The following is a 22,058-nucleotide window of genomic DNA, read 5'->3' on the forward strand; positions in this document are numbered from 1 at the left end:
TAAAAGGCATAGAAGTTCACAAGATAACAGCCTGCCTTTTATAGGTTATGTGGAGTCTGATCATGGGTGAGTTTAGGCCCGCCCCTGGTGGAAAGGAGTAACGTGGAGTTCCCCACATATTGCAAAACGGGTTCCCTCACAAACAATCATATATTATAGAACAATATAGATAAAGAGAGAAGAAGAACACATGAATTATGAGGTTTGGTAATGTGCCTAAATTTCTTTTTAGCGTTACCTAAATTTCCCATTATTTGAATCGTTTTACTCTTCTAGGCAATACTTCCAAATTTTCACTCAATTAGTTGTTCCTCATTTTTTTTAATGGTGGAAATATGCACTCATCATCTTTTGGACATGCACTTGATAAACTCATCAAATCCACACAAAAGCTCACAAACAATACGTGTCAGATAAATTTATGAAAAATCATTGTGAGGACTCATCCGTGGAGAGGATCGAACCTCATGGAAGAGCGTACTTAGCATGCTCTTAGCAAACTAAACCAGACTAGTTCCGGAAGTATAGTTATCCCTTGTTTTAGTTAAACTTAATTTGTATGTCATTTTGTTTTTGCTTCTTTTTTGATTCAATAATGATTTCACACACATATATAATTCTCACATGTGCACCAATTTTACGTACTTGAAATTCAATGGCTGTAATAAAGAACAACAAAAGTGGGATCATAAATTTACTATGGGATCCACTGCATCTCTGATTGAAAAACAAGTGCGTAAAGTTGGTGCATATAGTTGGTGCGCATGTGAGAATTACTTTATATATATATATATATACACATATATATATATGTATATGTATCTATATTAGTTGATTGACCTAATTAAGGAGGTCGATCATAGATGATGGTTTTCATGAAGTATTCAAACTCATAAAACACATTGCCCCATACGTAATAAGAAGAAAATGCTCCACAAAGTCCACTATATATGGAGGGTCTTCAATATTGCCATGTTTTGGATTTGACATATCACATATGAAATCTCTATCTTACATATTCTCTACACTTTCATTGAAGCATACATATACATAAACAGAAACCAATTAAATGGCATCCACACGAACGCGGTACGCCTCTAGCTATCTATATGTATCAATCATTATGTGCGTCCAGCATTTGTTGCTTCAACTACACGAAGATATATAGATTTTCTCAGGACAGAAAGTAAGTCAAAGTGGGTCAATTGCCTAACTAAATTCACATTGGATGAACATATATATATATATATATATATATATATATATATTTGATAGATAGTGGAAGGCATTGAGAATTAAAGGTTCATGTGAGTTGAGTAGTAGTGGAGTGGACAAGTATATTCTATGGATATTCCATTGCAATATTCGTTGTGTTTTGTTATAATATATAGTTTTCTTGTTTGTTATTATAGTTTAGGGGACTGGTTTTGTACTCCTTGGGTACTTTAGTTTCCACATGTCCAAGGTCAACTTTATGTTCAAATGTGACATCTAATTTGTGTTTTGAACCACAAAAACTATATAGTGGTGAGGGCACGTAAAGACCTAGCTATAGCTAAGTAACACTCATTATTTTCCTCTTCCATCTAATCATGTATATTGATATTTTACATGTTTTTATACCTTGATATATATATTTTTATGATTAAATTAAGCATGGTTTTGAACTAATTAAGTTCTCAATACCGTTTTTGATTTTCAGATTGTTTGGTTGAGAATCGGGGGAAAAGGTGTTGTTTGAGTTAAAATGCAAAATCTGACCCGAGAAAAAGCATCAATCTTAATAGGTTCCTACTATATTAATTTGAATGTAGGAGTATGACTTGTGTGACAGTTACATGATTTTTCATAAATCTTAATAGGTTCCTACTATATTAATTTGAATGTTAGGAATAACATGGATTGGTAGTGAAAATATTTTTGACATCTGTCAAAAATGGAGCGTTGAAAAAGTTAGGAAAAGTCGACCGACGACATGGATAGTAATTATGATTAATATGTCAAAGGAATTGAATATGATTGGTGATGGTAAAATTAGATGCTCTAGTGCTTTTTATTACTTGAATTCATCAATTGTGTTGCATTTTATTCTTTAGTGTATTGTTTTAGATCAATTCAACAGTTTGATTATTCAAATAGGATTTAGAATTAGCCACAATCGGTAGTTAGCAAGTTTAAACAATCCCCCTGATTCAACACTCTATTTATCACTCTATTACTTGAACGACTCGTACACTTACAAATTTGTGTAACATAAATATGCGCATATTTAATGGTGGGTTGCATGAAATAGGCCATGTAATTAGCGTTTTCATATTGTCTCTATATATTATCAAACTACTTTTTAATCTTGCTTTTAATAGTGCTTGCAACACTAATGGCACCAATTGTGGTCATCAAATTTTAATAGTGCTTGCAACACTGGACCCACATGATGGTGAACTAAAAATTTCGAAAAAATCATAAATGTATAGTATTTAACATGATAAATCCAACGATATTTTTTTATTCGAAACAAAAGTCAAATTCAACATAAAAAAGACATGACAATTCTAGAACGTCGGATATAAACTCAAAACGCTCGATGTTCAATCATGATGAATCTGATTTTTGTTTGTAACAAAAAATATATCGTCGAATTCGTCATGAGAAATACTACACATTTATAATTTTTTAGAAATTTTTAAAAAATTTTTGGGGCGATTGGGTCTAGTGTTTTTCAACACTGGACCTATTTTCAATCCTATAAGAAAATTGTTTGTTGGTCTTTTTTAGGCCCAGCTTGGTCTCTTGCATAAATGCTTCGTGGCTACCAAACAAGTATTTTTGGACAGCAACAGTTTTGACAGCATTTTAAAGGCTTTTGGGAATGCTCCCATTTTGAACAATTTTAGTAGCATTTTGATTCATTTTCCCATTATATCCTCAATACTTGATTGTTATTCTCATTTTACCCCTTATCCCAACAACTAATGAGCATAGAATGGCTCAGAAGGGCATTGCAGTCGATCCCATGACATCCACCCAATATGGTGTTTTAACATTATCTTAGATCACCAACTTATCTTGCATTGAAATGACAAAAAAAAATAACTAGAGAAGACGAATAAAATGAAGTACACAATTAAATTAGAGATTGAAAATAGCAAACTAATTAAAGAAATTCATTTTCTTCTACACATATATATTTGCAGAAGTCATATATTATTCCATATTACACAACAACAACAGTAAAGCTTAACCACACTAGTACTAGTAGATACCACTATTCCATAGCACTCTCTTCACTTCAAAGATGAAGTTATTCCTTCATATATTATTATACATCTGTAATTGATCATATCATACTACAAATTTCATTCTTCCTCTTTGGTTTGAAGGTCTCCAATATCCAAACCAGAACTGCTATTAACTTTCACCATGATTGTTCCCTTGTCGCACCCGAATACAGCCCTATAATACAGAAATTAAGGTCGATAGAATTACTGTCTAGATCTTTGAGTGATATATATACAACCAAAAGATCAATAAATTAACTAAGACTTACTGGTTTGAACCTCTGATGCACCCAACTGCCCAAACTCTTTCAAGACCATAGTTCAATTTGCTCTCAAGCCTGTTTTGCAAATTTTACTAATTCTAAGCCAGAGAAATCAATGAAGAAATGTATTTAGAAGTTAATGAGAACAATGCAAACAAAAAAGTACCCGTAAGTGTTTGCATTCCACAATCGGATAGTCTGATCTTCAGAGCATGTTATTATGATGGGAAACTCTGGATGGACACACACTGCTGTCACATTGTGTTCGTGACCTTCGAGCGTCTGGACGCAAGATCTGGTTTCGTAGTCCCAAACCTGTCGATTTTGTGTATATACAGGATTAGTAAGAGGTCTAATTAAAACATTAGAAACACACATTCTTATCAGAAAGGCAGAGTTACAAGCAGGGTTGCAGACCTTCACTGTATAATCATCTGATCCGCTTAAAAGATACAATTTATCTCCATTTATGAAGTAATCCACAGAGTTAACCCCTTTCGAATGCCCTTCCAACGTAAAAATTGGAGCAGGGGATTCAAGATTCCAGACCTTAATGGTTCCATCCAGCGACGCACTTGCAAAAGTATTGACCTCAACAGGGTTAAATGCAACTTGCATCACATAATGCTGGTGTTCTTCAAACACTTTAGTGCAAATCCAGCCCTTCTCCCAATCCCAGACTTTTATAAGCTTGTCGTCCGACGATGAAAGCAAGTATGGAAGCGTCGGATGAACAACCACAAACCTAATAAAATCTGTGTGCGCCTCAAATTCTGCAACTTTTTCCATTGTGTCGTAGTTGTATACGCGTATAAACTTGTCGTCAGATGCAGCAACAACCCAGTTTTTTCGCGCTACAAACTTCGCTGATCTCACTACAAGAACATAACAAATATTAGGCATATGTATTATATACATTATCAATCATGAATTGGTGGCTCATTGAAAAATGTTCTATTATAAAATATTTCAGTACCGGGTGAATCTGTGACCTTGAATGTCTTCACTATAGCCTGTGAATACCAGAATAATGCAGAATTTGAATAAGTAATGAGCTGATAATGGGTTGCCATAAAACTCAACTGCTAATGTGATAATGTGTTACCTGTGACTGGTAGTTCAAGATGCAGACAGTTCCTGAATATAGGCTTGTTAGGATCCTGCATCATAATTCATCATTTATCAAGAACAGATCTAGAATGCAATATATTATATATAAGAAATCAATGGATATATATATATATATATAGTTTTGTATTACCATGGTTCAATTGGATGCAGATCCACAGATTTCACTCTTTCAGAGATTTCAGTGAATACCTTCTGATCAAGAACATAATCAAAGAAAGTTAGATTTTATTAATACACTACAAACATCAAAATTTGAAGTGAAACATGAAGTTAATGGAGGAAAGAAAATACGACACCTGAATTTCTAGCGAAAGAGCCTGTTTCGTAGAAAATGTGCATGGAAGCAAGAGCAAACACACAAATGGATCATTAGTCCAAGTAAAAAAAAAAAAACTAAAAAGTCTTTATTTCAAAATGACCAGAAAAGAGGAGAAAAAAATAAGTTTTGGAAAAAATGTGGTAATAAAAGGTATTGGGAGAAACGGCACCGTTTTAGAAACATTTTTCATGGAAGCCAAAAACAAGATCAAATAGAAAAATCGGTGAAGAATACATGTGATTACTAACTAACCATTAATCTTCAATTATCAGATGATTCGGAGAAGGAGAGGGAGAGAGCGAATGATTGATTAGAAACTGGTAGCTCGTAGGATAATTTTCTTTGATACACCGAGGCAGGAGCTCTATATATATATATATAGCACAAGAATACTTCGCAGTTAAGGAAAAATGTTCATGCACCAGCACCATGTAGACAAAATGTACGTCATTGTTTCATAATATATGATATACTCTTCTTCATATGTTTGTCATCAGATATGTTCCAGACCGTCCATTCTCAGAATTTCTTGTAACTGACGGTGGTGATCAACCTTCTTACGCTGCCCTTTTTGACCAAAAAGTCTATATAGAGTTTCTTCTAGGAAGCAATCAAGAGAGCCTCGGAGTTTGGGTTTGTCGTTGTCTTATAACGCGGTGATTGTTAATCTATATGGCTTTGACCATCAATTCAGTCAGTGCACGAAATTATGCTATAAAGTTTTTGGGCCAAGGATGTTGTGGGCTTTTGTTGAATTTGGGTTGGGCCCACAAATGAGATCGATGGCGCGAAATAAGTGCTCAAAGCCTCAAATCAAAGGCCCTTTACTTACTACGAATTATGAAAACGACGTATCCTTATGCAACACTTTATTTAAAAAAAAAATTATATGGTGCTATATGGAGTTTTCTTTTTTTAATTTTTTTTTTATGAAAAATAATGAATTGTTTTGAGTCTTTTTGACGTCTTAAATCAAATATTTCCTAAATTAAATAACAACATAATCTCCCAATTTATAAATATAAATAAAAAGTCATAAATTCTTATTGTTAATAATTGATCTTTTGTAATTCTCTTTAGGTATCAATAACTATGTTAAGTTAATTATGATGACGTCCAAAATTTGCTCAAGTTTTTGGCGAGTTAGCTTCAAGGAAGTGATTCGACTGATCTTCGATGACCTACACAAGAGAAGAGAAAATATTCAAGTTAGTTTGATTATTATCATAAAAATGGAGGGTGCTCTTCAACTCGGAGCTCTCCCTTTTGATAGTATCAAAAAGTTATGAGTTCTGAGACTTAAAATTATCTGGCGCAAAGGTCCCTTTTTATAGGTTCTTGTAGTCCAGTTCCATCAAGTAAATGTTTTTTTTTTTTTTTTTTTTTTGATTCTCTGGCTCCCTTAGATGTTAGTCACATGAGGGTCACTAAGCTGATGTTTTTCCGGTGCCGTTTATATTGCTCAACACCTCTACTGTGTCTTGATTGGCAACTCGGTGGGAGCTTGTTTAGTACCTCAACAACATATGAGCTCGTTACCAAGTGACATATAATTGGAATGTATTTTTTGGAATCATTAATTACCTTACTAAAAAATGGAAATCACGCTATGTTTGGTATGACCATTTAAGGTACATCATGGTTAATATTTTATCCTTTCCACAATTTTTAACTGTTGGATCAAATAAATCTCAACAATCCATATATTTACATAACCATTGAATTGTTTATTATGAATGCAAGCTATATATATAAGCTATTAGTTTATATAAATACATTTTAAAAATATTATAGGTTTACGAAGCAAGCATGTATACCTAACTAAAAATGATGCAAAGTTATCATTAAAGAACGATAAACCATAAGGGATAATATAGGTTTTTTGTCAACTTTTATTACCATCACAATTCCTTGACTAACCAAACATTAGAACTCGTTCCATTCTCATTATTATTTCCACGACTAAACAAACAAACATAGCGTCAAAGTTGGTGCAAGACAACTTATACTATTGGACCAAGTTAGGAAAATCTAAGAATGCCTTGAGAGTGTAATAATTGTACATTTTATATTTTTATTTATATAAATGTAATAATTTTATTTATCGAAATTCTCACATGCGCACCAACTTTACACACTCAAAATTCAATGATGGTAATAAAGTACAATAAAAGTGAAGATCACACGAAAAACAAATGCGTAAAATTGGTACGAAAAATAAATGCGTAAAATTGGTGTGCAGGTGAAAAGTCACTTTTATCTTCAACTAAAAGAATATTAAAAATTTGTATTCGCATATATTATCTGTTTAATGAAAAAAATTTCATAAAAATATAAAAACTGCGGGGAGGAAAGAAATAACAAAAATACACAGTTAATATATACACATCCGAGCGAACTCTGTTTAAATTTCTTAATTTTCTGCCTTAACTAACGCAGGCACCAAAACCCCCACTCCTTATCTAAGCTGGATCACCTGGATCTTTTGGGCTAGCGAATTGGGATCTCGATCGTATCTCATCCTCCAGAGTTTGTAATCGCGAAAATGGTGAGTTTGTTATTGTATTGTTGCATTGTCCTTCTTGGAAGTGATTGCGGGAATTTTAGTGTTGGTTAGATCTGGTTCGAATTTGCTTCGATTTGATGTTTACGTCTTCGTGTGCGTCTCTTGCATGCCTATTTTGAATGTGGAATCCTGGGATCGGGTGTTCCGCCGCTGAGAATTAGTGAATTGAGTATTCTTGGGATCTGTTGTTGTATCTGCGACTTGAATTTGAAATCAGAATTTATTCGTTAAATTAAATGTGGACTTAGGATCAGTTGTCTTCCTTTTGATTGGTTCAAGTTGGGCGAAGGTTTGGTTTTCTTTTTGTTTATATATGGCTTTATTAGCAACTAAACAGTGTGATTATGGTTTGAATTGAATTTGCTTGGGATCTTCCTTTTAAGTTAGAACTTGATGTAGTGCATATGAATTAGACCGAGGAGGAAACATAGTACAATGAAAGAATGTTGTCTTGAAATTATGGATTTTGGTTCCTTGATTTTTTCCGTGACCAAATGTATTTCTTAAGTTTGTTGAGTTATGTAGAGATCTCATTTTTATTTTTGGGACTAATAAGTTTTCTTTTGGTTTTCGTCACTCCTCAACAGCCTCTCAGACTCGAAATCAAGGTATTTATATTCATTTGACCTGATATGGTTTGAAGTTGGATTCTGTCCTGTTAGTTATCACTAACTATTTTGGAGCTGTCTGAGAACTAAGAAACCTTCTTTTGTAAATTTTGCACAGAGGAAACTCGCACAACGGTCAGAGAGAGTAAAGTCTGTGGATCTACATCCCACAGAACCATGGTGACTATACCACTTTTTGTTGAATTGAGAATATTAATTTATTTTTAAAATTGAATTTGCAAGAACAGAACTAATGTACATTTTGAGGACTGTGATTTTTTAATGTTGGGATCTTAAAAAAGAATATTATCTACATAATTTCCATCGATGACATTTAATTTGTTGTATATTTGCATTCGATGACATTTAATTTGTTGTATCTGTTACCGCAGGATTCTAGCAAGTCTTTATTCTGGAACTGTCTGTATTTGGAATTACCAGTCGCAGGTAAGCATCATAAAAAATAAGGATTATATATTAGTATCTTCGTAATGGCTGTGATGACAAAAAATAATTGGAGTGGAACATTTAAAGTTGCTTTAAATAATTGATCTTTACAACATTATTTTGAAGCTGGCTTACCTGTCATTTAGCATGCCAGGGATTCATCTATATGATGGTATTTATTGTCTGGTTTGAGTTACGACTTCCGGAAAGGCATAGGGTTCTGATTGGAGAGGAATAGTGCTGCAATGTAATTGGACATATTAGACCCGTTAATGTCATTGTAGATCCTTAGAATTAATGACAATGTCAAATTTAGTCCTGAACTTTACTATTTTGGAATAAAATCGATAATCTTTTAAAAGTAATTTCCGATAAAGTCAAAAATTTTCAAGCTAATTGAGTCATGGACGAATAATACTGACTTGCATTGCCTTACCTAGTAAAAAATAAATTTGAGATCAAGCATTTATACTGGCATGCTGACATGGTTGGCTATGAGGAAACGTTTTTGATGGATCGAAGCTTTTCAGTTTGGATTTTGGAAGGTGACTTTGAATCCCAATATTCCCTAATAGACACAAGAACTGACTTATTATTCTCCACAGTCCACACATTCTTCACGGAAAACTGAAAACTCTATAAATTTTATGTGAATTATACGATAAAAAAAATGTCATGTTGATTAGTTGGAAACAGACAAAACTTCTTTGCATGGATATATTTTTTGATAAACTTTATCATTGTGGCTGGAGCCAAAGGAAGCATTTTTCTTTTTCTTTATTTTTTAGATATCTTTTCACAGAGCCTACAATTTGATTTTAATATTCGGTGAATACGATGGGATTCTACATTGGAAGGAGTTGCTGTCCATATCGTTCTATTTGATCATCATCATCTGTAATCAGTGTGAGTCTGTGAGATCAATGATTTTGTTGGGAGTCATGAAATGGTTTCTCTAGGGAGTAAGGAGTGGGAAATAAGTATGAAAAAGATGACTTTAAGTTTGGGCTGCAGCACAACCCTGCCAGTTGTCACTTGTCAAATAGATTCGAAGAGACCTGCAATTAAATTTGAATCGAGAGAGGACAGACTTGAAGAGAGATACTTTATCGTTCTTTTTTTGTTTGCAGTGATCAGAGGTAAGACGATGAGATGAATTCTTTAGGGTTATGTCAGCGTGCAATATTATTTTTATTGGGTTAGGTAATGCCAAATCATTTTATTTGTTCATGTTGCCACCACCATTAAAATTTGGGTGTTATTTTACATACTTCTAAAGTTCAAAGATTGGTTAGGAAAATTTGACGTTCAGGGACTAAATGGATTATTGATATTAAGTTCCAAGGACTGAAAATGACATTGAGCCCTGGAAAATACTTAATCTGGGGACGGCTGGGTCTTGTTCCTTTGCTGCTCTTATGCATTTTAGTGGTTGCATAAGCCCCAGAAAACAGCATTTTAGAAGTTTCATAGGCTCCTATGGGTAATTTGTGAAAGGAATGTAAGGAAAAATTATATTGATTATTTGAGGGGTTAAATCTTGGTATCAATAGGGAATCACTTGAAATCTTCAAGCACTTCACACTAAGAAATTCTCTGTTCAAATGGTCTCTAGCAACCTCATTACTTAGGCAAGCCCGTAAAAGCTTTCTTATATATGGCTATAAAAAAAGCAGTCAAGGAACAGAGAATGAAGTTCCTTTTTTGCGGTTTGAGGGGTTATCTTGTTCTTTGGAGTTTCATAAAAGCAAGTAAAGGTAACCAATTTTTTTTTTTTGTTTTTGATCCAGACTATGGCACAAACTTTTGAGGTCACCGACTTACCAGGTACACCACATGCCTACACAGTTATATATATGTATATAAACATACAAAGGCATACTTGATGTGTACATGCATGCATATATGTCATGATGAAAAGCATTTTTTTTCCTATTGCCTTTTTGTACTTTATTTTTCCTTGCGTATTCTAAAACAGCTTCATGTATTTCCAGTTAGGTCAGCAAAGTTTATAGCCCGCAAGCAATGGGTTGTTGCTGGAGCTGATGACATGTTTATTCGAGTATACAACTACAATACAATGGATAAGATTAAAGTATTTGAGGCACACACTGATTACATTAGGTGCGTGGCAGTCCATCCTACCCTCCCTTATGTGCTCTCATCATCTGATGATATGCTCATAAAACTCTGGGATTGGGAAAAGGGTTGGGTATGTACACAGATATTTGAGGGACATTCTCATTATGTGATGCAAGTCACATTTAACCCAAAAGACACCAATACTTTCGCAAGTGCTTCTCTTGATCGCACCATTAAGGTACACAGGCTTTTTTCTGCTTTAACTTATGTCGTGCATTTCTTGCATCATTTCATGTAGTTATTCTAACTGTGCTGAGAATCCTTTTTTCCCATCATTTTAGATATGGAATCTGGGCTCGCCAGACCCAAATTTTACATTGGATGCCCATCAGAAAGGTGTAAATTGTGTTGATTATTTTACTGGTGGTGATAAACCATACCTAATTACTGGTTCTGATGATCACACTGCTAAGGTACGGCGGCAGTTTTTTCCGAGATAGTAAACACTTATTGATTTTGACTGTTAGAATAATATGTTTTAGGAAGCTATATTATATGAATACTATATATGCAGGTGTGGGACTATCAAACCAGAAGTTGCGTCCAGACGTTAGAAGGCCATACGCATAATGTCTCTGCAGTATGTTTTCATCCTGAACTTCCTATAATACTTACAGGTTCAGAGGATGGGACCGTTCGTATATGGCACGCGACCACTTATAGGTAATTAACTTGTGCAAATTTTTTGAAGTTCTGTTCATTTGTTGACTAATGGTTATGTGGCACCGTTCTTATTTATTGTTTCTATTTTTATTGTTCAGGTAAGACTTGTTCGATATAGATGGTTATGAATGAAAATGAAAAAATTTAGTTAAAGGAAGTGAGAGTGCTCTAGGACTATTATTATTATAACTTATTTAAGCCTTAAGTTTTTGTTCACATGAGCATGAGATTGATAACTTTAGGGTTTATGCTTTGCCAATATGTTTCTAATTCAATAATATCTGGGTAGTCAAACTCTTATTTGCTAGGTAAATTGGGTCTGTTTGGTTGATAGGTCCTCAAGTTAACAGCTACTTGAGCAGGGAAATCAACATTTAAATTTTACTGCAGAGTCAATTTTGTTCTTGGTGGATGATACTTTGCATGGTGAAAATTCCTTTGATTTCCTAGATGGCTTAAAGGTTAAATTTAATTGGGAAATTTTGGATGAAATGAAAGTTTGTGGTGGTCCTATTATTGAGACAAAATGTTGAAGATAATATACCAATTTGTGTCCCATGTATGTTTTATTTTGTCACTTTATCTTTTCGGTGTAAGTCTCTAGTGTTTCTGTGATTATTTCTTCTTGGGACGTATAACTAAATCATGGAGTTTATTGAACACATCTTCCCTACTTTCTTTTTCTAGTTTATTAATTACATTTTATTGACTGGCAGGCTTGAGAACACCTTGAATTATGGTCTTGAAAGAGTCTGGACCATTGGATACAACAAAGGTTCACACCGGTATTTGTCTTCGCTATCATTTTCCTTGCTAATAATATTTACTGTCATTTGTTTGTAAAATTTAAAGTTTTTGGACATTAACTTGCAGTTCCATTTGAGCACCATGTTAATTCTTGTGTGTAACTGTCCCTAAGATCTTCAGCCTCTATAGTTTATTGCATTGCTTTTGAGAAAAAATCTATTACATGCCACTGAGAGGAATGAGTAAATATAAATTATTGTTAATTTTGTCTATTTGAGTTTCTTATTATTTATCTATAAGTATTTCTTAATAGAATTACATATGGACAAAAGGGTCAGATCCTTTTCCATTTAGTCGACTATTCCTTCAAATTATATTTTATGATTTCATCATGTCTTCGTCTTCATCACTGGCTCTATAGTTAATAGTAGGCTAACTATTGTTTCCCTCTGTACAGGATTGTGATTGGTTACGATGAAGGAACCATAATGGTCAAAATTGGGCGTGAAGAACCTGTTGCTAGCATGGATAACAGTGGAAAGATCATATGGGCTAAGCATAACGAAATTCAAACTGTGAACATTAAGAGTGTGGGCGCAGATTATGAGGTTTGGCCTAAATAGACTAATGTTTTCAAATGCTGTTAATGTTAAATTCCTATTAATATTTATTTTCCTATCTTATCCTTTGCTCAAGCTGACATTGAGTTGTTATTGCTTTTAATTCTTAGGTAACTGATGGGGAAAGACTGCCTTTGGCTGTTAAGGAACTGGGAACCTGTGATCTTTATCCCCAAGTATGTTTATGATCTTCTGGTCTTATTCCATATTCTGTTTTACGGATCTGGTTGATTACTATGTTGGCAACCATATTATATGCTATTGTTTAGAGTTAGAGAAAACGCTAATGGTGCGTTTGGTACAGGGGTAATGGGGTGTAATGGTTACAAGGGTAATTAAATTTTAAGTTTACTTGTGTTTGTTATGTCAGTATAACTTTTACTCCTGTAATAAATTTTAGTAATTGAGCTTATTTTTTATACATAAAGTTTACTAGTGGGGAGACCTGGGTAATAAAAAGTAATAGGAAGTTTTACTCCAACCTATTACCCCTTTAAATAAAAAATTCTAAAAGCCCATAAGTTATATATACACATATATATTATATATATGTATATATATATATATTATATGTGTATATATATATACACACATATATATAATATATATGTGTATATATAACTTATGGGCTTTTAGAATTTATTTTTTAAAGGGGTAATAGATTGGAGTAAAATTTCCTATCACTTTACACAGACCGTGCATGCGCTGTCTGTGTATGTGTGTGTATTATATATATATATATATATATATGCAGACAGTGCATGCACTATCTGTGTATATGTATATATGTATACTATATATATAATACACACACATACATAGACAGTGCATGCTGTCTGCATATGTATATATATATACATATGCAGACAGCATGCACTGTCTGTGTATGTGTGTGTATTATATATAAATAAATAATGTCGGGCTCGGGCCGGGCTCGGACCTAGGCCCGCGGACCAAATGGTGACCCCTACTTTTGTGGTACGTCTTTGTCATGGATTTGGATGTTATCAGATTATTTTGTTGAAATTGTTAACAGTTGTTATTATTATATATATATATATATATATATATATATGTCTGGCTGTGTGTGTATATATATGCATATGTATCTATATGATAGAGTCGCGCCCATACACGCTCAGCGCCCAAGGCCCAACCGACACCCACCCATATGGGCCGGCTGTACCCAAGGCCTCCCAGCCCATACTAGAAAACCTTGGGTACTAGGGGAGGCCCATACCTCCCCCTATAAATAACATCTTAGCTCCCATATCTTTCGATGTGGGACAATCCTATCAATACCCTCCCCTTCAAGACCAACGCCCACGTTGGTCGAGCACCATGGCCGACCACTCCGGCAGGCGCACCCCCGTTGGTCAAGCACCATGGCCAGCCACTCCGGCAGGCACGGTCCCAAGTTGAAGGCACAACAGGATCATGCTTCGATACCATTGATAGAATCGCGCCCATACACGCTCAGCGCCCAAGGCCCAACCGACACCCACCCATATGGGCCGGCTGTACCCAAGGCCTCCCAACCCATACTAGAAAACCTTGGGTACTAAGGGAGGCCCATACCTCCCCCTATAAACAACATCTTAGCTCCCATATCTTTCGATGTGGGACAATCCTATCACTATATTTTTAAAATTTTGGTACATAATAGTCGTAACAATAAAAAAATAACATAATCTCACTTTTTTCTAGTTTGGTTCATTACAATAATAACAAACAAGGGTAATGGTATTACACCAGTAATGTATAATCGTAACAAACAAGAGTAATGAATACTTGGGTAAATTTTATCCTTCTTTACCAAACAAGGGTAACACTTATTCTCCATAATTATTATTACCCTTGTAACATTTACAATGGGTAACAAATTATACCCCTAAATTCTTACCCCCATACCAAACGCACCCTAAAAATAATAGTCGTGGTATGGTATCCAAAGAATACGAAAACTTATGCTAGATGGACTCACTCTTAAAAAATAAAAACTAAGTAAAAATGAACTCATTGCTTCTGGTCTGGATGGTCTTAATTTATTTGGTGAAGGACTAATACTATTATGAGAATGAAGATTATACTTAGCACCTGCCAATTTTTTCAGCATGAATCTTTGTAGTATGTCCACTTCTGGTGTGTGGTGGGTCTATTGTTTCTACTGTTATCTAATTATCTTGTTCATATCTTAGTTTGGTATTGTTATTATTGTCTTTTATTCGTGATACTGCTACTGCTGATAGTGGTACTATTTCCATAATTCTGTTTCAGAGCTTAAAACACAACCCAAATGGGAGGTTTGTTGTTGTATGTGGAGATGGTGAGTATATCATATACACTGCTTTGGCATGGAGAAATAGGTCTTTTGGTTCGGCGTTGGAAATCGTTTGGTCATCTGATGGGGAATATGCTGTTAGAGAAAGTTCCTCAAGGATTAAGATTTTCAGCAAAAATTTCCAGGTTTGTGCCTTATTTTATTTTTTACATAATTTGATTCTCTTTAAAGAAAATACTTATATAATTTGATTTTATATATAATGGGATTATATCCAACACATCTCTTGCTAGTGCTTCTGAACAATTGGACTTTTCCCTTTGTTTGAATCACTTTACCATGTTGCTTAGTGAATGGGGTGGTCCAAGGGTTAGTATTCATGTACATTCTGATTTACTTTTACCTATGAATATCTCTTATGTGCGCATTCCTTAGATGATTGATCATTCTATTTGATGAGGTGACTGGGTTCTAATTTTATGGGAACCTTGTTATCCTGGCATTCTAGATAATCATATTGTGACTGTTATATAGATGTATATACCATTTTTCTGTCATGTGTTGGAGTTTGATGGATGTGATACATTTCAGGAAAAGAAGAGTGTCCGACCAACCTTTTCAGCTGAGTGTGTTTATGGAGGAACATTATTGGCGATGTGCTCAAATGATTTCATTTGTTTTTATGATTGGAATGAGTGCAGGTTGATTAGGCGAATTGATGTAACTGTGAAAGTAAGCACCAACATACTTACAATTGATCTATCAGTTTCTTTTTCTTTTTCCATTTTGTTTGCTTCCTAAAAATGTTTACCATCACACTTTTGTGAACAGAATGTATACTGGGCTGATAGTGGCGATCTGGTGGCAATTGCTAGTGATACGTCATTTTATATTCTGAAGTACAATGTGAGGTTTCATAGTGATATTATTCGTTTCTTTAAGTACAGTAATTTTCATGGACATGCTTCATTTAGGTCTCTAAATTGTGCTGTTATCATCATCATCCGAGCCTTTATCCCAAAAGTTTGGGGTTGGCTAAATTGTGCTGTTAAGTTATGAATTTGCGGCTTGTTAGTTGATTTGGGCATTGAATTTCATACTTATGTCGCAGCGCAATGTAGTCTCATCCTATTTAGATAGTGGAAGACCAGTGGATGAAGAAGGTGTTGAGGATGCGTTTGAGCTTCTCCATGAAACGAATGAACGTGTCAGGACTGGAATTTGGGTTGGGGATTGTTTCATCTACAACAATTCATCCTGGAGACTTAACTACTGTGTTGGTGGCGAGGTATATGTGGTTTAAAGGTTTCATGCATCTTAAATGCTATTCATGTACTTACATTTATGGTGCTGTCTTCTAACCTGATTCTTTCAGGTTACCACGATGTTTCATTTGGACCGGCCTATGTACTTGTTAGGGTATCTCGCGAGTCAGAATAGGGTGTATCTGATTGACAAGGAGTTCAAGTTAGTACTTGCTTGCTTGATGTTCTTGAGAATAGCAACAGCTGTATTTTTGTCAATAGACTCATTAATTTTTTTTTTGTCTGTGTATTATCATGCAGTGTTATTGGATACACTTTACTTCTCAGTCTAATTGAGTACAAGACTCTTGTGATGCGTGGAGACCTGGAAAGGGCCAATGAGCTGTTACCTTCGATTCCTAAGGACCACCATAATAGGTTACATTAAACCTTTTCAATTTGATAAGATAACTGAAATGGATCTTATCTATGATTTTTCGAAAAGGAATGGCATCCACTTTGCTGCTTGAAAATCAAATTACTTCTCGTTTATATGGTATGACAACGTGGTTGTCAAAACAAATGTACAAATAGTATTGAGTGTTTTGTGAGTTTCAACATCATGCTATTCAATAAATTTACTGTGATTCTGCCTGAAGTCCTTCTCAGTAAGGAGTTCATAATTTTGTTTCCTTATGTCATGTTTGTCTCTTTACTGAAAACTCATGTTTGTCTCTTTACTGATAATGAGTTTTGAAGGTAGAGGTATAAGATTGAGAATTTTCTTGAGGTGTTTATTATGACAAAATTATTGATTCTCGGAAAATATTTAATTAAATATTTATAGGAGCATTTCTTTTAGGGTAGACATTTTTGATGTGGATGTTTTACATAATGGCAACAATACACCAGATGTTATGTTATTAACATTCGTGCAGTTTACTTAGTCAAAATTTCATTTTATTTGCTTCTGTCTCAGCGCAAACAGATTGTTTTTTCCCAGAAATTATTTGAAATTTGGCAGATTTACTTTAAAAGAATAATTGAAATTGGAGGATTTTTTCAAAAAATTTTATAGCTCCATTTTTTTGTTCCCTTGGATGTGAAGTTTAGGCATTGAAATGTTTCTTGGATTTTCAGTATATGATTTGGTTTTATTATCAGTGTGGCTCGTTTCTTGGAATCACGAGGTATGATTGAGGAAGCACTTGTAGTTGCTACGGACCCTGATTACAGATTTGAGCTAGCCATACAGCTTGGTAGATTAGAGGTGGCACAGGTGAGTGTTATGAACTTATGATGTATTACACTTGTATTACTTTTAACATTTTAAAAAAAAATCAATTTAATGTCTTGATGATTGATGTGCTCTTATTAACAGTTTTACTTTTCTACTTGAAATTCACATGTTCACCTAATCTGCAGGAAATTGCCATTGAAGCGCAGAGTGAGTCTAAGTGGAAGCAGTTGGGAGAATTAGCTATGTCCTCTGGAAAGGTGTTCTATTTTTTTTTTTAATTTCAACCTTAAGTGGTTCATTTAACTTCGGTCATATTTGTATTTTTGGAAATGTTGGTATTTTCATCTCAGAGGTTGATCATAATGGTAAGCTTAAGAAGCTTACAAAATCAAGGACATCTCATTTTGCTCTAGTTTGGACCAGTGCGGATAATTTTATCTATAAAAGTTTATGGCTATTTGAACAGTGTTTGAGATCATGTGCATTATGACATTTTGATTCAAATTGTTGAACTCTACTTCTTATTGCAAATTTTCTCCAAAGTCACTTTTTTTTCAGAGCTATCCTTCTTTCTTATAGCTGACACTTACCCTTGATCCTCTTTCTTGACCTTTCTCACTTTTTTTGAATGATGTTGCTGCAGCTAGAAATGGCCGAGGAATGTCTGAAACATGCAATGGACTTGAGTGGTTTGTTGCTTCTCTATTCTTCTTTAGGGGATGCTGAAGGTATGTCAAAACTTGCATCTATTGCAAAAGAGCAAGGCAAGAACAATGTTGCATTTCTTTGTTTGTTCATGTTGGGGAAATTGGAAGAGTGCCTTCAGCTGCTAGTGGAAAGGTAATTATTTTTTAATTACTTGACAGCTGACATTCAGTGCAAATATGGTGTAGATATTAAAGCATTTGTGTTTCAGCAATCGGATACCTGAGGCTGCTCTAATGGCACGGTCTTATCTTCCAAGCAAGGTCTCAGAGTTGGTGGAAATCTGGAGAAAGGATCTCAATAAGGTGGTTTTTTTTGTCATCGTTGTTTTTCATTTCCTTGTTCCTGTTTTTTTCGTCCTTGAATTGAGTCACAGTTTTGGAGAATAGATGATTCAATTTTATTAATCCAAGGGTATGAACTTCTGTCATTCACATTGGGGAATCCCCATATCTCATATGAAAATTATACGTCTCCGTCATTTAGATGAATTGGTGAGTGTATATATATATATTTCGATGTATTCATTTGGAATCTTATAACGTGGTCCACATTTTTGGCTGGCTTTGAATGCACCAATATGTTTGTACTTTGCCGCATTATGATAGTTTCTTTATTATTATTCCTATTGCGATGAAATTCATAAAGTGAATTTAAACAGCATCCTTGCTCCCCATTTTAATTTCAACTCTAATGAATTGACGCAAAGACCATATTTGTGTAATGTAGTTCATTCCAGCTACTCTTGGATGAGTGGATTAAAAAGCTTGATGGCCCTTAATGATATAAATATATTCCTTATACTGTCATCGAATGCTTAAATTTTGATGAATAATTTCTCTGCTTAATTAAGTCAGTCTTATCACCTGTCCCAGTTTAAGCTAAAAATGACTTTTTTCAATTACATGATACATTTTCTGGCAGCTTTTCTGGCACTCAAAGATTTTAAACGCTATTAAATTATCCCTTTATTAAATCTATCTGACTGTGATTGACTTACAGATTAATCCAAAAGCTGCTGAATCATTGGCTGACCCTGAAGAGTATCCAAATATGTTTGAAGATTGGCAGGTTGCTCTCTCTGTTGAATCTAGAGTTTCAGAGACAAGGTATTGTCATGAATTTAGTCATATTAAGTTATTAACATACATGTGTTTACATAAAGACCACCCCCAAACCCCCAAAGTGACAATTTCTATCTTACCACAATCATATTTATGTGCGGTCTCATTAACCTCTCACTTTGAGCCAGAGTATTCTCACTGGTAGTTCATCTTGTTTCTGGCTTTTGCTCTTTCCATGCAAAGTAGCTGTCTATGATTTTTTTCCCTTGAATGGTTATTGGACTCATCTCAGCTATGGGCTAAATATGCTATGACATATAATTTTATCAATAAATCTGAATGTCGTGGTCTTTGGGTGAGAAAGTGGGAGATGCTTTCTCATTAACTTATTTCGAAAATTAATTTGCAGAGGTGTGTATCCTTCTGCCAAGGACTACATAAACCATGTTGATAAATCTCACATGACCCTTACGGAGGCTTTCAGAAACATGCAAATGGAGGAGGAACCTCTTGAAAATGGAGAATATGATCACGAGGTGTGTATCTTACCAACATTCTACAAATTATGTAGTGAATTTGTGTTTATGATCTAGTATGCTGAAAAACATTTAGTTGTCCATTTCATCAAATTGTGGCTTATGATAATATTTTTCAGTTCTCATAGCTACTATGACTGTGTCTTTCCTTCCATTTTAAGAGTTCAGACTCTCAAGAGTTACTAACCTTACATGAAACTATGTATTTTCATTATTACATTTCCTGGTTTTCCTTAATATTTGCTGTAATGTATACTGGTGTGATTCGACTTTGAGGTTTTTATTTAGACTGGTTGCATATGTCATATTCATGTATTGTGATTGTAAGGTGAATTTTTATATATATAAATTATCTGTTTTTCTTTAGGTAGTCTATAATGCCAAGCCACCATCTTCTATCAATTAAAAGCAGAATCACTTTGCATGTCAGTGTGTCAGAAGCAGCCAGTAGTTTAGTTTTTTGTTTTGTTATGCATAAAATATGTTTTCCATCACAGGCCACTGATCTGAATGGAGATGAACAGCATGAAGAGGAGCATAATGGAGAAGAGAGCCAAGAGGAGGCTGTTGTGGTGGATGCGGATTCTACAGATGGTGCTGTACTCGTTAATGGTAACGAGGCTGAAGAAGAGTGGGGTATGAATAATGCAGGAACCCCGTCAGCGTAAAAGCAATTGGTTGGGTCAGTGTGAAAATCCAAATTTTTAATCTGTTGATTAATTGATTCTAAATTGCCATCTCTAACTCCTATTTTGAGTAGTTGATGTCATAACTAGCTGCCTATACTAGTTAGTGTAATTGTACAATTCTTGTTAATATAACCACAGATGAAAACTTACGGACTAGTAGCTATTATTACTACTACTACTAGTGTTATATCTTTTTAAATTAAATTGACTGAATCTAACACACAGTTGTGAATTGCTTCCTCTAACTTTGTATTTGTTTGTAAATAATTTTGATATTGAATGATAAGCCCTTAAAACTCTGCTATTAGGGCATAGCTGACACCTATTCTGAGTTTGCACCAATTCCTACCTCCCTTTTTTTTTTTCTTCTATATTTCAGTTATTCGTTTTTTTTTTTTACTTTAATTTATGTTAACCTTGTTTTGTGTCTTGAGGGCCATAGAAGCATGTATGGTTGTATGTATCTTTTGCTCTTCTCACCAAGGAAAATTTTAAATCATTTTGATTCTCTACCACTATTTTGGACTGTATATCCTTGAGATGCAAAATGTCTCCTTTCTTGTTGTGGTATGGTCTGGAATTAAACGGCCCTTTAGTTTTGATGACAGTTTACTTTGTGGCTTATTTTTCAATAATATCTCGTGGTCTTACTACCCCTCGCTTTTTTTTTTCTTGACAGTGCTTACACCGCATCACTAAGTTCCGTCAAGATGATTGGTCCTGGATGGGCTAAATCTTTTTAGTTAAGGTGAGAAGAATGTGCTAGATAAAATGAATACTTTTGAATAGAGCACTTGGGACTCTTTGCCGCTGCATAGTGTTAAAAAAGAAGGAAGGGAAAAAAAAAAAAAAAAAGAGCTTTGAAGCGCCTCAACAAGCCGGGGGACTATTTGCCTATTTGGTGAATTTATCATTGCGTAAATGCTTCTTTATGCCATTAGAATTTATAGTACTTTGTTATTGATTAGAATTTTCAGCTGGTTTTTTTGTTGTACAACTAGCTATTTACTTGAACTTTTCAAGATTGGAAGGGATTTTCAGCAAATTTTTTGCCCAGAATACTTATCGACAAACTTAAATTGTATTCTACATTCTTTTCTCGTCACTGGAGTGGGTGAAATGTTGGTCTCACATTTATATAAAGTCGCATTTATATATAGTTGAATTACATTTCCTTTGAGTGGTATGATTTCAAGTGATGGCTTCTCTTTCAATAACTACCAGGTTCCGGTAGGAGGTTGGGAAGAAGTCAAGTGTTTGTATATTCAGCCACTTAGAGGGTTCGTCTTTGTCTAGTGTATTCTTCGACGTTATGGTTACTCCTAATTTAGTCTTATAGATTTAGACGTTATTAGAGGTGGTGATTATTGTTTGAAATGGGTAATCCATAGTATTCGTATGATTGCAAATGGAGGTGGTGATAGTGAGCCAGCGTAATTATCTTTATGGGGTGTTATGTTATTTGGTTCAGTCTGTAAATCAGTTGATACAATTGATACAATGACAAAGCGAGAT

At 34.5% G+C, this 22,058-nt stretch overlaps 2 protein-coding genes across 5 annotated transcripts; one reads left to right on the forward strand and one right to left on the reverse strand.

The window, feature by feature from the left end:
• Nucleotides 1-3,129: 3,129 nt before the first annotated feature.
• On the reverse strand, nt 3,130-5,381 carry LOC120007642 (coatomer subunit beta'-1-like). Of its 3 annotated transcripts, none has more exons than XM_038858012.1 (9): nt 5,244-5,381; nt 4,969-4,989; nt 4,803-4,864; nt 4,647-4,701; nt 4,518-4,554; nt 3,959-4,416; nt 3,708-3,856; nt 3,548-3,616; nt 3,130-3,453 (listed from the first exon to the last, which is right to left on the reverse strand). In XM_038858012.1, the coding sequence occupies exons 1-9, from the start codon at nt 5,244-5,246 to the stop codon at nt 3,357-3,359; spliced, it is 951 nt and encodes a 316-aa protein (XP_038713940.1). In that variant the 5' UTR covers nt 5,247-5,381; the 3' UTR covers nt 3,130-3,356. The 3 variants fall into 3 exon arrangements, with proteins under 3 accessions (XP_038713940.1, XP_038713941.1, XP_038713942.1); XM_038858013.1 differs by having other exon boundaries at nt 4,803-4,861; nt 5,244-5,261; XM_038858014.1 differs by lacking the exon at nt 4,969-4,989 and having other exon boundaries at nt 5,244-5,334.
• A 1,982-nt stretch (nt 5,382-7,363) lies between these two features.
• LOC120007640 (coatomer subunit beta'-2) lies at nt 7,364-21,698 on the forward strand. 2 transcript variants are annotated; one of them, XM_038858009.1, is made up of 25 exons: nt 7,364-7,539; nt 8,145-8,165; nt 8,284-8,345; nt 8,558-8,612; nt 10,403-10,439; nt 10,607-10,932; nt 11,036-11,167; nt 11,269-11,417; nt 12,134-12,202; nt 12,622-12,772; nt 12,895-12,960; nt 15,062-15,250; nt 15,657-15,797; nt 15,897-15,971; nt 16,177-16,353; nt 16,441-16,532; nt 16,631-16,747; nt 17,474-17,588; nt 17,735-17,806; nt 18,193-18,389; nt 18,466-18,559; nt 19,257-19,363; nt 19,728-19,854; nt 20,379-20,536; nt 21,223-21,698. In XM_038858009.1, exons 1-24 carry the CDS (start codon nt 7,537-7,539, stop codon nt 20,520-20,522), a joined length of 2,718 nt encoding a protein of 905 aa, XP_038713937.1. In that variant the 5' UTR covers nt 7,364-7,536; the 3' UTR covers nt 20,523-20,536; nt 21,223-21,698. The 2 variants fall into 2 exon arrangements, with proteins under 2 accessions (XP_038713937.1, XP_038713936.1); XM_038858008.1 differs by having other exon boundaries at nt 7,366-7,539; nt 20,352-20,536.
• The last annotated feature ends 360 nt before the right edge of the window (nt 21,699-22,058 follow it).

This window comes from Tripterygium wilfordii, chromosome 10, assembly GCF_013401445.1.
Source record: "Tripterygium wilfordii isolate XIE 37 chromosome 10, ASM1340144v1, whole genome shotgun sequence".
In the NCBI taxonomy this organism is placed as follows: Eukaryota; Viridiplantae; Streptophyta; class Magnoliopsida; order Celastrales; family Celastraceae; genus Tripterygium; species Tripterygium wilfordii.

What these genes read in the sequence shown, in the direction of transcription:
- LOC120007642 (XM_038858012.1), bottom strand. An exon ending in TCTTGAACTACCAGTCACAG is followed by an intron (nt 4,555 to 4,646) that starts GTAACACATTAT and finishes TGGTATTCACAG; the next exon opens with GCTATAGTGAAGACATTCAA. An exon ending in CAAGGTCACAGATTCACCCG is followed by an intron (nt 4,417 to 4,517) that starts GTACTGAAATAT and finishes ATGTTCTTGTAG; the next exon opens with TGAGATCAGCGAAGTTTGTA.
- LOC120007640 (XM_038858008.1), top strand. An exon ending in GAATTGATGTAACTGTGAAA is followed by an intron (nt 15,798 to 15,896) that starts GTAAGCACCAAC and finishes TTTTGTGAACAG; the next exon opens with AATGTATACTGGGCTGATAG. An exon ending in GGAGAAAGGATCTCAATAAG is followed by an intron (nt 18,560 to 19,256) that starts GTGGTTTTTTTT and finishes ATTGACTTACAG; the next exon opens with ATTAATCCAAAAGCTGCTGA.